General features: G+C 38.4%; 2 protein-coding genes across 2 annotated transcripts; both read left to right on the top strand.

Moving 5' to 3' along the window:
* The first annotated feature begins 960 nt into the window (after positions 1-960).
* Positions 961-6,144, top strand: LOC127432930 (malate dehydrogenase, mitochondrial). The gene is made up of 9 exons (XM_051684456.1): positions 961-1,138; positions 3,387-3,555; positions 3,679-3,762; positions 4,282-4,391; positions 4,579-4,704; positions 4,792-4,869; positions 5,116-5,215; positions 5,302-5,453; positions 5,843-6,144. Exons 1-9 carry the CDS (start codon positions 1,076-1,078, stop codon positions 5,972-5,974), a joined length of 1,014 nt encoding a protein of 337 aa, XP_051540416.1. The 5' UTR covers positions 961-1,075; the 3' UTR covers positions 5,975-6,144.
* Positions 6,145-7,986: 1,842 nt separating this feature from the next.
* On the top strand, positions 7,987-14,766 carry LOC127432962 (rho GTPase-activating protein 11A-like). Its single transcript, XM_051684508.1, has 13 exons — positions 7,987-8,283; positions 8,487-8,575; positions 8,665-8,761; positions 9,036-9,319; positions 9,897-10,060; positions 10,180-10,326; positions 10,528-10,608; positions 10,687-10,789; positions 11,934-11,992; positions 12,072-12,180; positions 12,274-12,358; positions 12,475-12,577; positions 12,717-14,766. The coding sequence occupies exons 1-13, from the start codon at positions 8,152-8,154 to the stop codon at positions 12,743-12,745; spliced, it is 1,482 nt and encodes a 493-aa protein (XP_051540468.1). The 5' UTR covers positions 7,987-8,151; the 3' UTR covers positions 12,746-14,766.
* The last annotated feature ends 98 nt before the right edge of the window (positions 14,767-14,864 follow it).

Below are 14,864 nucleotides of genomic sequence, written 5' to 3'. Positions count from 1 at the left end.
ATGGAAGTTAAATGCTTTACCATCATCCCACACTGTGTGAATATGTACTTGTTTGAGATACTTGTTAAAGTGAGGTTGGCTAATGTGCTGAAGATGGTGGCAACACATCGAATGCGTTAGAAACCTGACTTCCGTCAGCTGTTAAATGACTAATGCTTCTGTGTTGTAATAAAAAGTTAAGTCTTCCATTTAGGATGATACTACACTTTGAAAATGAATACACTACATGGCTGAATGCATAGTGTATATTGTAAGTGCATAGTGATAGTGTGTCATTTGGGACCATCCCAGTGCACAGTATACATACTGCATATAGCATTCATAGTAAGAATAGTATGGTAGTGTGCTTGCCATTCTTACATTCCCTGGGACTTGAAAAATGCCGTTCTCTACATTGGTTGGCTAAAAATATACTTTAAATGACAATTAAACTAAAGAGAAATGACTGTGTCTTGTGGTGTGAGATTGTCATAGGAATTACTTTTACGCAAGAGTCAGACAACTGTCAAAGCACTTTAATATTCCTGCAACTATTCAAGGGATAACTCTTACTGAAGTCAGTGCAGTGGTTCAGTATTCAGTACTGAAGTCTCTCTTAATAGGCCAGTTGCAGTTTTTCTTGTACCATTTTTTTTTTCTTTTTTAAATGTTTGTGAAAAGAATATCATTTAATATTTGAACATTATATCCTCAATCCTGCTGTATTTAAATAGTACGAAAAAAGTTCATTCGTGTTTTTCTTCAGATCATATAAATCTTTCTCCTTTTTAATAGATAGAAGAAAAAAAAAAGATTTAGCAGAATTCACAGGCAATAACGTTTCAAGCGAAACCGATAAATCGACTCCGCCTACTCAGGGATGATTGACAACACGTTCGTTCAATCACAGTACTGCACATTCAACGCTCCGCCAATCAGATGGGGCCAAAGATCTCCTAGCGTCAACCTGCTTGGTTGCGCAGTACACTCGTTCTCGACCGGTTGTCTTGTTAGAGGACGTTGGAGTCATAGACAGGAGGGGCTCTGCATCAAATACTCATTGTAAAACAGTAAAACACCACAAATTCAAGCCAGCATGTTCTCCCGCATCGCTAGACCAACTGGTACCCTCGCACGGAGCTTGTCCACCTCATCGCAGGTACGAATGTCATGTTTATAAGCATTAGATGAGATGTAGAGAGCTACATTAGCCTCCATGATTCGTATGAGTTAATGGTGAAGCTAACATGTCAAGCTTAGGTTTATAATTGGCGCGCTCACTTTATTCTTTATGAAACGAACAGTGATATATTACAAGCTATAATGGAGTTGTTACTACATTATAAACGCGATTAAACTAAGCTGCATTACAAGTTAAGTATATCTGCAGCTAGGAAAGTTATCTTGCTTTGACATTTAGCCACCACGTTGAAGTGAAGGTGTTGCAACACAAGTAAAAGTGCTTCTCCGTCATATGGTCACGTTTAGGTTTAATGGGGTCATTAAGGATGATCTACGGATTCTGTCAGAATCCTGCTGCCTCACAAGGGAAGTTTTAGTTGACCTTGCCAACTCGTTTAGTCTGCCAATGTAGGATCATCCTGGTTAGAGGAGGAATAACTTTGACTCACGTCCCCCTCTTTTAAAGGTCAGCACTGTAATCAGCTTCTTGGCTCACTGTTGTGTAGTAGGTGTTACAAAGTGTCTTGATCTGTAATGAGAGATCAGACCTATATAATGTACAGGGTGTCAAACTCGGTTCCTGGAGGGCCACAGTCCAGCAGAGTTTAGCTCCAACCCTAATTAAACACACCTGAAGCAGCTAATCAAGGTCTTCAGGAGTGCTTGAAGATTACAAGGAGGCATTTCGGAGCAGGGCTGGAACTAAACTCTGCAGGGCTGCGGCCCTCCAGGAACTGAGTTTGACACGTGTTGTAAGCATCAAGGCCAGTTCTGTGTGTACTTTTGGACTCCCTTGAAGAGAGGTACCCACTGGGATAGTTCGTCACTTGATCACATTAGACAGGAAATCGTGAATGTGTGCTATTGAGATGCTTATATGTTTTTTCATGTAATAAAAGTATGGTCATTATAACAGCACCAAATTAAATAAACAGTTCACCCAAAAATGTAAATGATCTGATAATTTACTCACCCTCTTGTCATCATCAGATGTTTATGACTTTCTTTCTTCTGCTGAACACAGCAGCTAAAAATATAAGTCATTTTTAATATAAATTATCCTCCCTGCCCAATAGGTTGCGATTTTGCACAAAGAATGAGAATCAAGTCGAGATTGATAGTAAAAAAAAAGGACTTAGCCTAAATATTAATCTGTTTCTCACCCACACCTATCGTATCTCCTCTGAAGATATGGATTTAACCACTGGAGTCTTATAGATTACTTTTATTCCGCCTTTATGTGCTTTTTGCAGCTTCAAAGGTCTGATCACCATTCACTTGCATTGAATGGACCTACAGAGCTGAGATATTCTTCAAAATTCTTTAAAAATCTTCGTTTGTGTTCAGCAGAAGAAAGAAAGCTATACACATCTGGGATGGCATGAGGAGGGAGGAAATGATATAAGGACATTTTTGAATGAACTATTCCTTTAAGGTTTTTGAGTTTTATTTTCTAGTGTAATGCATGCAGTTTGTGGTTTACCCTCTGGAATCACAAAAAAACAAGACAATTCATTTGCCAATTTGTAAAACACGAATTAGTTTGTTTTCAGTAAGCTTGTACAAACCCATTCATATTTGCCACATAGAATTTCTCTTTACTTGCGGTTTAACAGTTTATGGAGTCTTTGATCACTTGGTTTAATCCCTCCCTCTTCTCCAACTGAGTGGTAGTAAACTTTCCACTGGCTTATTTCCAGGTCAAGATCAAAAAGAATTTTGTACTTCGTGATAAGTTTGGTTTGTATGTGGCACACAAAAGCATGTTTAAAAATTTCTGTGCAGTGATTTGGCTCTACTTTCAGAAATGTAAGATTTAATTTAACAAAATTTTTTGACAACCAGATAATGATCAACCAGATTATGATTTCCATTTTAATTAAAATATTACATGCCGTCAGAGCCGTAGCCTTGTAGGTAAGTGCTCTGACATATAGTGCCGAAGCATCCAGGGTGACCCGAGATAAAGTCCAGACTCAGTCCTTTCCCGATCCAGATCCCTCTCTTTTCCCCAGTCATTTCCTGTCTCTGTCTTCACTATACGGTCCAAAAAGTCAAAATTATACCATATATATATATTAATGTATATACTACATGCCTATATAAGTCAGTAAATTTAATGGCCTGTTGAGTCAGATGACCATTTACTGCCTTACTGATAAAATGAAGGAAGGGCAGCAGATAATGTGACACATTGCTTTGATACAAATCTTATCTCCTTGCAGAACAATGCCAAAGTAGCTGTCTTGGGTGCCTCAGGTGGCATTGGGCAACCCCTGTCCCTCCTGCTGAAGAACAGCCCTTTAGTGAGCCACCTTGCACTCTATGATATCGCCCACACTCCTGGAGTGGCTGCTGACCTTAGCCACATTGAGACTAGAGCCCATGTCAAAGGTACTGTTTTGTAGTTGAATAGCCCCAATAAGTTATAATAGTTCTATTGTAGAGATAGCTACAGAGATCCCAGTCATATTTACTGCTTTGAATAGGTATGCAATAGAGATCACTGTCTTGCAGGGTTCATGGGCCCAGATCAGCTGGATGCTGCACTGAAAGGCTGTGAAGTTGTTGTCATCCCCGCTGGTGTCCCAAGGAAACCTGGTGGGTAAAACTTTTACCTCTGGTTTATTTTCTTTTTTTTTTTTTTTTGTGAAAAATTATCCATTTTTTAAGTGAATATCAGCGTGATCTAAAGTCAACAGGATATGGAGTCAACCCATCAGTGGAAGTCAACCCATTTTAATTATGTATTGTGATGCATTCTGAGGGTATTCAACAAGAAAAAGGTTGGATGAGACTTGATTTTATCCATTGGGAATTGATTGGATCATGAAAAATTTCAAAAAGTGACTGGATTGTTGGAATGGAGAGGTTGTGAAATAAGAGCGCTTGGTGACATCAGCTGAAAAGGAAAGCCATTTCAGAGGCAGAGCAAGTTGTTACATTTTGATTAAAGTTGATTAATTTTTATATTTTTTTTTAATAACTTGCATTGGTGAATCATTGACAATAAAACCAGGAACATGTATTTAATTGGGTCAGTTTTGGTTTCTTGTTGACTTTAAATAATAAATACTTGTGGGCTCCTATAAATCCAGAAGCCTTTCTTTCTGTTTCTAGGTATGACCCGTGATGATCTGTTCAACACCAATGCCACCATTGTGGCCACACTAGCTGATGCTTGTGCCCGTAACTGCCCTCAGGCCATGATCTGTATCATTTCAAACCCAGTAAGTATAAGGACTTGGGATAAGATGGAACCTATCACTGCTGAGATACCACTTTTATCTGTTCAGATGTCAAAAGGGTAGAACAATGGCCTCTGTATATAAACTTTCATCATGCCATTGACTATTAAAATTATAAATTGTGATGTTGATACAGTGTTATTAGACTTTGATATCATTGTGATTTCAGGTGAACTCTACTATCCCCATCACATCAGAGGTAATGAAGAAACATGGTGTCTACAACCCCAACAGAGTGTTTGGTGTCACAACACTGGATATTGTCAGAGCCAACACTTTCGTTGCTGAGCTCAAAGTGAGTTCTATAAATAATAGTATTTGCTTGAATTTTAAATGTGTTCACAGCCAATCATTTGTTTTCATTGCTCCTGTGTTTTTCTAGGGTCTTGATCCTGCCCGAGTCAATGTGCCCGTCATTGGAGGTCATGCAGGAAAGACTATCATTCCTCTCATTTCACAGGTAAGGACAACGACTTTATGCAAAAGATCTTCTGACTTCAGTTTCATCTGAGAGTATTATTGCTTTGGCATTGCCTTGACTCACAATAGGAATATTGCAAACAAATACACATTTGCTATAATGTTTTAAGTAATTTGTGTGTTAAATAATAATTTTAAAGGTCAGTTTGAAAGTGTTTCCAAAGTTTGTTTTAGATCATTTAGTTAAATGATGACAATGTTTGTGTTCTCTTTTTTTTTTTTTCAGTGTGCACCCAAGGTTGAGTTCCCTGCAGATCAGCTGGCTGCATTGACAGCCAGGATCCAGGAAGCTGGAACTGAGGTTGTGAAGGCTAAAGCTGGTGCAGGTGACAACTGCTGTTTTATTGCCAACTCTGAAGTTGTGGAATAAGAATTTTACCTGTGCAAACTAAATTCATATCTTTGTCCACAGGCTCTGCCACTCTGTCCATGGCCTACGCTGGAGCCAGGTTCACATTCTCCCTCCTCGATGCAATGAATGGAAAGGAGGGTGTTGTTGAATGTGCATTTGTGAGATCCGAGGAAACGGAATGCAAATACTTCTCCACACCTCTGCTACTTGGGGTAAGTCCTGCAAGGCCCTCTGTAGATGTATAGTTCTGAAAGTAGGAGGAAGTAACAATCTCTACAACAAACAATAATCTAGAATTGAATTCTGATTGTTTTTAAAAGACCAGAGGTACCCAAACTTTTTCCTACAAAGGGCCAAAAATCAAACTTGATTGAGGGCCATGGGCCGAAAGTAAATGTTGCATTATGTCAAACCATATTATATTAAAATATGAAAGTTGCCCTCCTTTATGACATCATAATATAAAAAAACAATATCCTGCAATCTGCTAAATTTAATAAGTGTCAGTGCATACTGTCTATGTCTTTATTTGCAAATAAGAAATAGACATGACTGACTGTTGTTTTCTTTTTCTTTCTTTTTTTTCTCTTCCTTTCCTCAGAAAAATGGCATTGAGAAGAACCTCGGCCTTGGCAAGCTCTCTGCCTTTGAAGAGAAGCTGGTAGGTGATGCCATGGATGAACTGAAGGGCTCCATCAAGAAAGGAGAAGATTTTGTTGCAAACATGAAGTGATGTGTGCTTGTGGTGCTACCTGTGAAATGTCATTATTTATATAGTTGAATCGTCGTACATCAACAGGGTTTCCTAAAAATGTATTTCCATCATGTTCGAAGATGCATCTTTGTTCTTATTAAAACGGTCAAATCCAGCCATCAATAAAACAGACTGCTTTACCAACTCTATACATCTTTGAGTATTTCAGTTTACCCAATGCATATTGCTATTGTGCTATGAATTCCTGATATTTACCTGTGTTTGGTGTGTTGCTGAGGTTTAAGATGCAATTTGAGCTACTCCTAAATCAATGTAAATAAAGTTTACATGAAAAGAAATGGAGTATTGCCACCTTGAGTGTTTATTTAGTCCTATGGCCTGTTGTATTCAAGTGATTGGCAATTCTGAGTTCTTCAAATGACACTTAAATGACATAGTGGATATATATATATATATATATATATATATATATATATATATATATATATATATATATATACAATACTGTGCAAAAGTCTTAGGCACATAAGATGTTTCACTAAAGCATTTGTCTTAAGATGTTTATTTATATCTTCAGCTTTAGTGTGTCAATAGGAAATATAAATGTTAGACTCCCAAACATTCCTTTTGCAAATAGAAAAGATTAGAATAGAAGAATAGGGAGCCCTGCAACAGATGTCACGGCTCCCACAGAGCACCCCACTGAACATCTGTCTGTCTGAGATTATATAAAGAGACAGAAGCGATTGAGACAGCCTAAATAGATAGAAGAACTATGGCGAATTCTCTAAGAAGTTTGGAACATCCTATCTGCCAACAACCAAGAAAAACTGTGCCCTGGGTAGGGTTGCACCAGCTGTGCGTAAGTTCTCACGTAAGTTAGGATGTAAAGTTCACACTAAGGGCTTAGTAACTACTAGTTAGTTTATAACCAAGTCAGTGCTTAATTTGGTTGCACCACCTGTTCTTAAGGCAAGACTTAACTACTAGGTCGTAAACTCTCCGTAAAGTAATGGGTAGTCGCATAATATGACGTTTACCTTAATTGATCCAAAAAGCAGCCTTCAAATTTGTACACAGAAGTATTAAAAAGCTGTGTATTTCAGTTTTATCTCGATAAAACCTTGATGTTAAAACCTTGTTTACTCACGTAACTGTCAGCTGTAATAAATTATACCCCCCATAAAAATATAATACGTAATAAAAGTACATTTTATAAATAGTATATTTGCCCTGTGTAAATGACAAGGAACTGTATCTAAAATAAATAAGGGGTGATAAATAAATACTAATACAACAGGCTGGAAAAATAGAATTTTTTTTTTTTTTTTTTTTTTTTTTAATGTTTACTGGACTTTGTATGATGTTAACTGATAAATGAAAACTATTTATGCCATTATTTTTGAAGACATCCTCACTATGCAACAATTTTCACAAGTGCCTAAAACTTTTGCACAGTACTGTATATAAAAAAGACTTGATATACAGACTACAAATTCCTTTTTGCACAGTCCTAAACACTGGACACATCTGTTTAACAGGCCAATGTTTACATTGGAAGAAAATTAATATTTGTAGTAAAAAAGTCTACAAAAATGGAAAAGTAATGTTACAATTTTGAATTAACTTTAAATTCTTATATTATACTGCTGTTTGTCACAGCTAAAGCGTTATAGATGGGGTAATTGACAAAGTGTCCATAATATTTTGTTTTGTTTTTAATATTATTATTTTTCAAAAATATGTAAGCTTAAATTGTTACATGTATGTGAGTGGGGAACAGTGTATATTTTAGGTGCTGTGAATATTTCTTCATTTTAATCACGTTTTATTATTTTGCAGTTCACTGAATCAGTCCTGCTCTCCATTTTTTTTTTTTTTTTTTTTTTTTTTTTTTTTTTGTGACTATGAAACTAATATTAACGTAAAAATAAAATTATCTAAATTATTGTCTAACACAAGCTTATTTGCATAAGGTATACTTACTCATTTTCATATGGGCAGGGGAGCGGAAACAACCTGTCACCATTCATTTCAGGCGGTTCATACGAAAACATCCTCACCGCATTCTCTGCTAAACCAATTAGCCAAATTGACCGTTTTCATGACTTTATTGTGCTAGCGAAGTGATACAGACAAGTCAACCCGTGTGAATTTAAATTTAGACTGCTTTCGGCTTTAGCGACGGTCTTAAAATGGCAGGTTTATCAGAGGAGCGTTTGCGCGTGGTGGCGATCATTCACGCGCTGAAAGCAGTCGGCATCCGCGTGAAAACCTGGAAGAACTTTCTGAATGGAGACTCGAACGCTGAACAAACTTTAAGTCAGGTAAAAAAAAAAAAAAAAAGTGCATTTAAACTGATATTAATGCGCCTGAAACTCAAGCGGTCAGTACTTAACGCGGCTGAAAGTGTACTGGTATTCAACTCGCGCAAATATCGAGGGAAATACCGTGTTTTTCAGACATGACAAGATGAGAAAATATAATGTCGTAATTTACATATCAGTAATACCTTAAATATCCCCCTCAGGACAGTGTGTCACAACGCTTTGCTTTTGGACGTAACCTGCACTTGCTCCCTCAGTATCAACTGTCAGACATGGGCGGTACAGTACCTCAGTATGTAAACATATAAAACCCTTTGCATGTTAAAAATGACTGAAGACACGAAATCACCGATTGAGAGCATCTGGCGTGCTTGTTTTTAGGTTCTTGGTGGAGGCATGTGAGTATCTGTTACAACATCTGAATACAGAGGGCCTGTTCAGGAAGACTGGATCCTTGAGTCGCATCCGTGCATTAAGGGTAAGTTCCGAAATTAAATCTGTCATTTGTCACAGTGGCAAGCCTGCTTCCTCTCAAGTATGCATATTTACCCATGGATTTGCATGTTGGACTGTGATATTTTGTTATGATTATGCATGACTTTCAGAGTCATGTCTTTCCATTAAGGTGCATGTTTTGACTTGTTCTTCTAATGTGCATCTTTTAAAGACACTTAAATGGTTTACACCTAAAGAAATGAATGGCACTTTTTGAAATGAAACCAGATCAGAACAAAAATACTTGCATTTCTTAGGCAGATCTGGAGCAGGGAAAGCCAGTCTTCGATTCCCCTTATGCAGCCCACCTGCAGCCCTGTGACGTGGCCTCCCTCATCAAACAGTTCCTGCGTGAGCTGCCATCTCCCCTGATCCATACCGACCTTCAGAACCCTCTGATTCAAGCCCAGGGACTTGAGATGTCACATGACCAGGAGGGAGCGAGAAACAGAACAACTCTGCTCATAACCGCTCTGTTTCCTTCATCCAATGCCCTCACGCTCCGATACCTCTGCACCTTTCTACGTCAGGCTGCAGAGAGGTTTAAGTTTTGATTGCTATGAAAATAAGATTGTTTACTTTGCTGCATGCAATTTGAGTAGTTACACTGTACATTTTTCACAATTTTGTGAGGATTAAGTTTACACTGTGCAAATCGAAGTACTACTTGCAGACAATACACAATTGTTTAGTCTTGCCTAGATGATTAATGCCTTGTTTTCAACTTTAAATCAATGCACTTTAGCACAGCTACAATCAGTGTAAATACTGCAGTTAGACTTTTGACACAAACTAGGTCTTCAAATCATATTACTCCAGTTTTAGCTTCTTTGCATTGGTTACCAATTCATTTTTGGGTAGATTTTAAGAATTTTTTCATTGGCTACAGAATATTTAGCAGAACTTTAAGATCTTAGCAGTTAGACCCTTAGATCTTCTTGTCATTAACTGCTGGCTGTTTCAAGATCCAGATTAACGAACAAATCTAAAGGTGATAGAGCCTTTGTAGTGAAGGCCCCACGATTATGGTTATGGAATAATAAGTTATTATTAAGATGTGTTTCATTGGTCGTGGTCAGTAAAGATTTAGTCTTTCTGATGTTCACATCTGTGATCAGATGCAGTGAGAACAGAATGGACGTGAGCAGTCTGGCAGTCGTGATTGTTCCTAATCTACTTCAGTGTCTCACTCAACCTTCCAAGCTGACAATGGATACTGAGAAACATCTGGAGCAGCAGGCCGCAGTGATCAAGTCCCTCATTCTTTATGCAGATCGTATTGGTAAAGATGTATCAGATTTGTGTGTGCATGTTTTGTTTTTTTGGAGCCCCAGATTGACAGTGTTATCACATTTTCTCTATTTTGTGTGATCTTAACTTGTGTGTGAATTTGTCCTCAAGGTGTTGTCCCATTATGTGTACTGGAGGCATCAAAAGCAACAGGGAAGACAGAGACACCTTCTCCTACAGGTGGCTCTATGTTCAGTAAGAGGACAGAACTCGGTGTATACAGAAGTCTGAGACGGCAACGGCGGCGAAGTGTAGGTGGTGAGATTTGGTGTTGTTATTTTTGTTCCATAGGACTGTAACCATCATTCAACATTTAAGTGGGCAAGGTAATATTATTGTAATTATTTTATTTTTTCACTGGTGTTATTATTTTTACATATCTGTGACTATTTCATATTTGTAGTCACATATATGGTTTTGATTTATTATTCACTTTATGTGCTCAAAATACTGTTTCAGAAATATTTTTTGATGCTTTTTCCAAACTGAAGCCGTGTCGTACTCCCACTGGACCACTGATATCCTTAGATGTCATGTCAGGTGAGCCACAAGAGTGTTGCACAGAAAGATCTCCTATTAGTTAATGTCTCTTAAGTATACATTTTTGACGGTCCACAGACTCTCCACTCTCAAAAAGACCCACTCCTCAATCACCAGTTACAGTCAAGCGCAAAGCCACGCGGGAGACTGTTCCTAAACTTCAAGGATCTGCCAAAAAAAGGTGCATGGTTATAATGGTTTTCAGTGATTGATTCTTATTTTTTTTATTTGGTCCACCTTATTCTGAATATGTGGTTACATTCTTGTCTGATAAGCAACTACATTAATATTTTCGTTGTTGTCTGGCATCTTAAGAGGGTCGCACTCTGGACTCGTCTGGTAAACGACACGGCACATTCTAAATTATATTCTTTGAATGTACGCATTCCGCTGTTCACCGTCTGTAAATTCTAGAGACTGTTGTGCGTGAAAATTTCAGGAGATCAGCAGTTACAGAAATACTCAAACCAGCCCATCTGGCACTAACAATCATGCCACGGTCCAAATCACTGAGATCACATTTTTTCCCCATTCTGATGGTTGATGTGAACATTAACTGAAGCTTCTGACCCGTATCTACATGATTTTATGCACTGCTGCCACACGATTGGCTGATTAGATAATCGCATGGATGATTGTTGGTGCCAGAAGGGCTGGTTTGAGTATTTCTGTAACTGCTGATCTCCTGGGATTTTCACGCACAACAGTCTCTAGAATTTACTCCGAACGGTGCCAAAAACAAAAAACATCCAGTGAGGAGCAGTTCTGTGGATGCAAAAGCCTTGTTGATGAGAGAGGTCAACAGAGAATGGCCAGACTGGTTCGAACTTACAAGGTCTACGGTAACTCAGATAACCACTCTGTACAATTGTTGTGAGAAGATTAGCATCTCAGAATGCTATTCTGAGATGCGGGTTGGTGCTGTTTTGGTGGCACGAGGGGGACCTACACAATATTAGGCAGGTGGTTTTAATGTTGTGGCTGATCAGTGTATAGCCTGCACAATGTATTTTCAGTTACTGGTCTTTTTGTAATCAAGGCTACATACAGAGAAATTGCACAATAAAAGCTGCTATTTCTAATCATTCAGTTTGCGCAGTTACACCAGTTTCAAACACTAACCTGCAAACTCATTAACATCCCTTTGTTCATTCTTGAAGAACTACAAAATCCTTCGTAAATTTTGTGTATGGTGACTAGATTCACAACTTTGGACTGCCACCTGCACCGCATCGACACGTCCTATGTGCAATGCCTGTTCCTTGTCCTTGTTCAGAGTCCTGGATGTTTCTGTGCTTGTACTGTATGTGTATTTGTTTGTTTAGGCCTTCTTTGCATGATTTAAGAGAGGATACACAGTCTTCCATCAGCCAGCCAACAGAAGGTGAGCAACTTATTCTTGTTGAACATTGTATAATGCAACAGAAAAGTTGTACAAAATCATTATGAATGCTTATAATCAGAGTCCACAAGCAGTCATTGTCAACCGGAAGAAAAGAGTATCAAGGAAGATACAATTCCCACCACTTACAAGAAGAGAAACCAGATGAGAGAACACAGGAAGTCACTTCGGTATATCCACTGCGTTCTGCACTTATTAAGGTTAAATCCTGATTTGCAAAAAGTATTGTAGCAATCAGGCTTATCTGTGTTTTGGGTTTTCAGGCCTTCAATACAAGAAGAAAAGGTTCATCAGAGAAAAAGATCTCTCAGATTTATCAGTGTGACCAGTGGCAACAACAGCAGCAATGTGTGTTCTTCCTGAACAGTTTGTGAGGTTGCCCTCACTTTCAGCCAATGTCTTTTTTCCCACTCGTTTTTATCAAGACTATTTTTCAGTCTCCTAATTTTGTTTAATATTTTTAGGCATCAATGACACCAGCAAACAAAGACCCTGAAAACTGCAGCTTACAGAGTGCTGCTGTATCTCTAAAGATACCATTTACTCTCACTGATGGACCAGGAGGAGGTTTGGATCTGTCTGTATGAATATTATCCACTTGTGACGTCATGCTCATCCTTTGATTTGATTTGAATGGAATTGTCCTTTGTCTTGCAATTGTTGTTGGCAATGGAGTTGAAGATGACCCAGATCTTCTTAACTGCAGTTTTTCTGAAAGCCCAAATGACTGTCTAAACATGGAACCTGAAGCTTCTCAAATTCAAAGACAGGACATTGAGGAACCCTGTGAAGATGAATGCTGAACCATACTTGAAGATGAGAACTTTGAACAGCTAAGAAAATATGAAGTAATAGAACCGGTCACTCAAAATGAGAGCAAGGAGGTTAATGAAACTACAGGAGAGCAATATGTGCCAGATATGAAGAAGGAAGAACAGTCACTTAAAGAATCCAAAGAAATGAAGAAGAGCTCTAAGAACTGATCCCCTCCTCATAGATCCATAAGCTTGCCTGAGGTGATGCTGGAGTTTTGTTGTGATGAGGTGCCTGAACTGGACAAAGTAGTTGGTAGAGGGGAACCTGAAATGGATAACAATATCTGGCCAATGTTTGAAAGTTTAACTGTTTCAAATAAGCAGGAAAATGAAAGTGTAACCATGGAGAAGCAGAAGGTGGGTAGCAAAGTAATGGAAGGGCAAGAGACAAAAGGAAACATTAAAGTGCTAAAGAACTATAAACAAGACAAAATGGCAGATTCAGCTCTTGGTTTCAAAAGACCTCATCAGTGTTTGTCCATGGTTGAGCGACTTAGAGGCTTTACTGCTTTTACCTTGCTTCTCTGGCCATCATGGGCAGCACCTCAGTTCAAGGAGAAATCCCAGGAAGGCCTTCAGAGGGGGGACTACACGTCTTCGAAGGCAGGGTACGCCTCAATTCGGCAGATCAATCAGTCATGGAGTATCGGAGAGACCACCAGAGCACAGCCCTGAAAGATCTCCACCAACAAATCAGGCTTTCATAGGAATGTGTGTAGCTAGCCCAGATTCAGGTGTGGAGTCTGTTGATCAAGTACCAATTAATGATTTGTGTCATCAAGAAGTCTGCAAGATTCATTGGTCATAGAATTCCCCCAAAGCTCCACCAATAAATCATGAGAATGTGGATTGCTTCCCAGTAAGCTCAGAGAGAAATCATGACCCAGTGTCTAAGATGGACAGACTTTGTAAGCAATCAGAGCATCTGGATGTTGAGGGAGATCTTTATAAACTGTTGGATGAGAAGTGCCACATTGGTGATCAAAAGCAAGTACATCTGGATTCTAGTGCTTTTCATCCTTCTGTGGGACATCAAACTGTATTACCTGATCTTGAATCTCCAACATTCTTCCAGCATATGGTGCCACTGAATCCCTTTGAGGACACGGGTTCAGTCGAAGACTTTAAAATGAATAAAGTCTCTCTGCAGACTAAAGAAAAGGATACATCCTCATTGCTGGATGCCAGTCCTCGATTCGAGTTTCCAGCTTTTGCATCTCTGGCTCTCGGCTTTTCTGAAGATGACACAAATAACAGCTTGCCTTGTGCATTCTCCCCTCCAATCTTTCATTTCAGACGTCCGACCACAAGGAGACGCTACAGGGACTCTCCCTGCTGGCCCTCACATGAAGTCCACTTTTCTGCTTGGAACCCCTTGCCCCTTTAAACTTTCTAGTTCTTGAAATTAATTTATTGCCTTAATATCACTTGGATCAGAATCTAGATTGTATAATCATATAATTATTATTTGTGGAACAATGTTTTTTTTTTTTGGAAGAAGATGTCTCATCATTTTTTCTTTGTTCTTAATAAAATCTGTTTTAATAGTTCACTTATTTTTTTCTAGGAGGTCAATTTAGATCAGATTAAACTATTAAACATCTATGATGACATGATGGCTGTAAGGATCTGCAATTAAAGCTCTTTGCAAGTTTAGCAACTAAAATTGGTTTATATCTTCAGTAGAGTTTGTTTGGGCAACTTTTTAAAAGAACGTTAAACATTTCAGGGTGAATATAAGTTAAGCTGTCCTGACAGCATCTGTGGCATATTGTTGATTACCACAGAATTTTATTTCCATTCAAACCTTGTTTTCTAAAACCAAAATATATGTTGACAGTTATGCACTCACAATGGAAGTCTAGGGGGCAAGTGTTGAAAGGTTGCACCATGCACCTCCATTGTAAGAGCACATCTGTCAACACATTTTGCTTGATTGTTTTTTACAAACTAAGCTTAAGTCAAATTTATTGCCACAGATTCTGTCTGTAGAGCTTAATTTATTTTTACTTGAAAGGATAGTTCACCCAAAAATGAAA

This window comes from Myxocyprinus asiaticus, chromosome 42 (genome assembly GCF_019703515.2).
Source record: "Myxocyprinus asiaticus isolate MX2 ecotype Aquarium Trade chromosome 42, UBuf_Myxa_2, whole genome shotgun sequence".
NCBI classification, from domain to species: domain Eukaryota; kingdom Metazoa; phylum Chordata; class Actinopteri; order Cypriniformes; family Catostomidae; genus Myxocyprinus; species Myxocyprinus asiaticus.
This window is presented reverse-complemented; position numbering and strand designations above follow the sequence as displayed.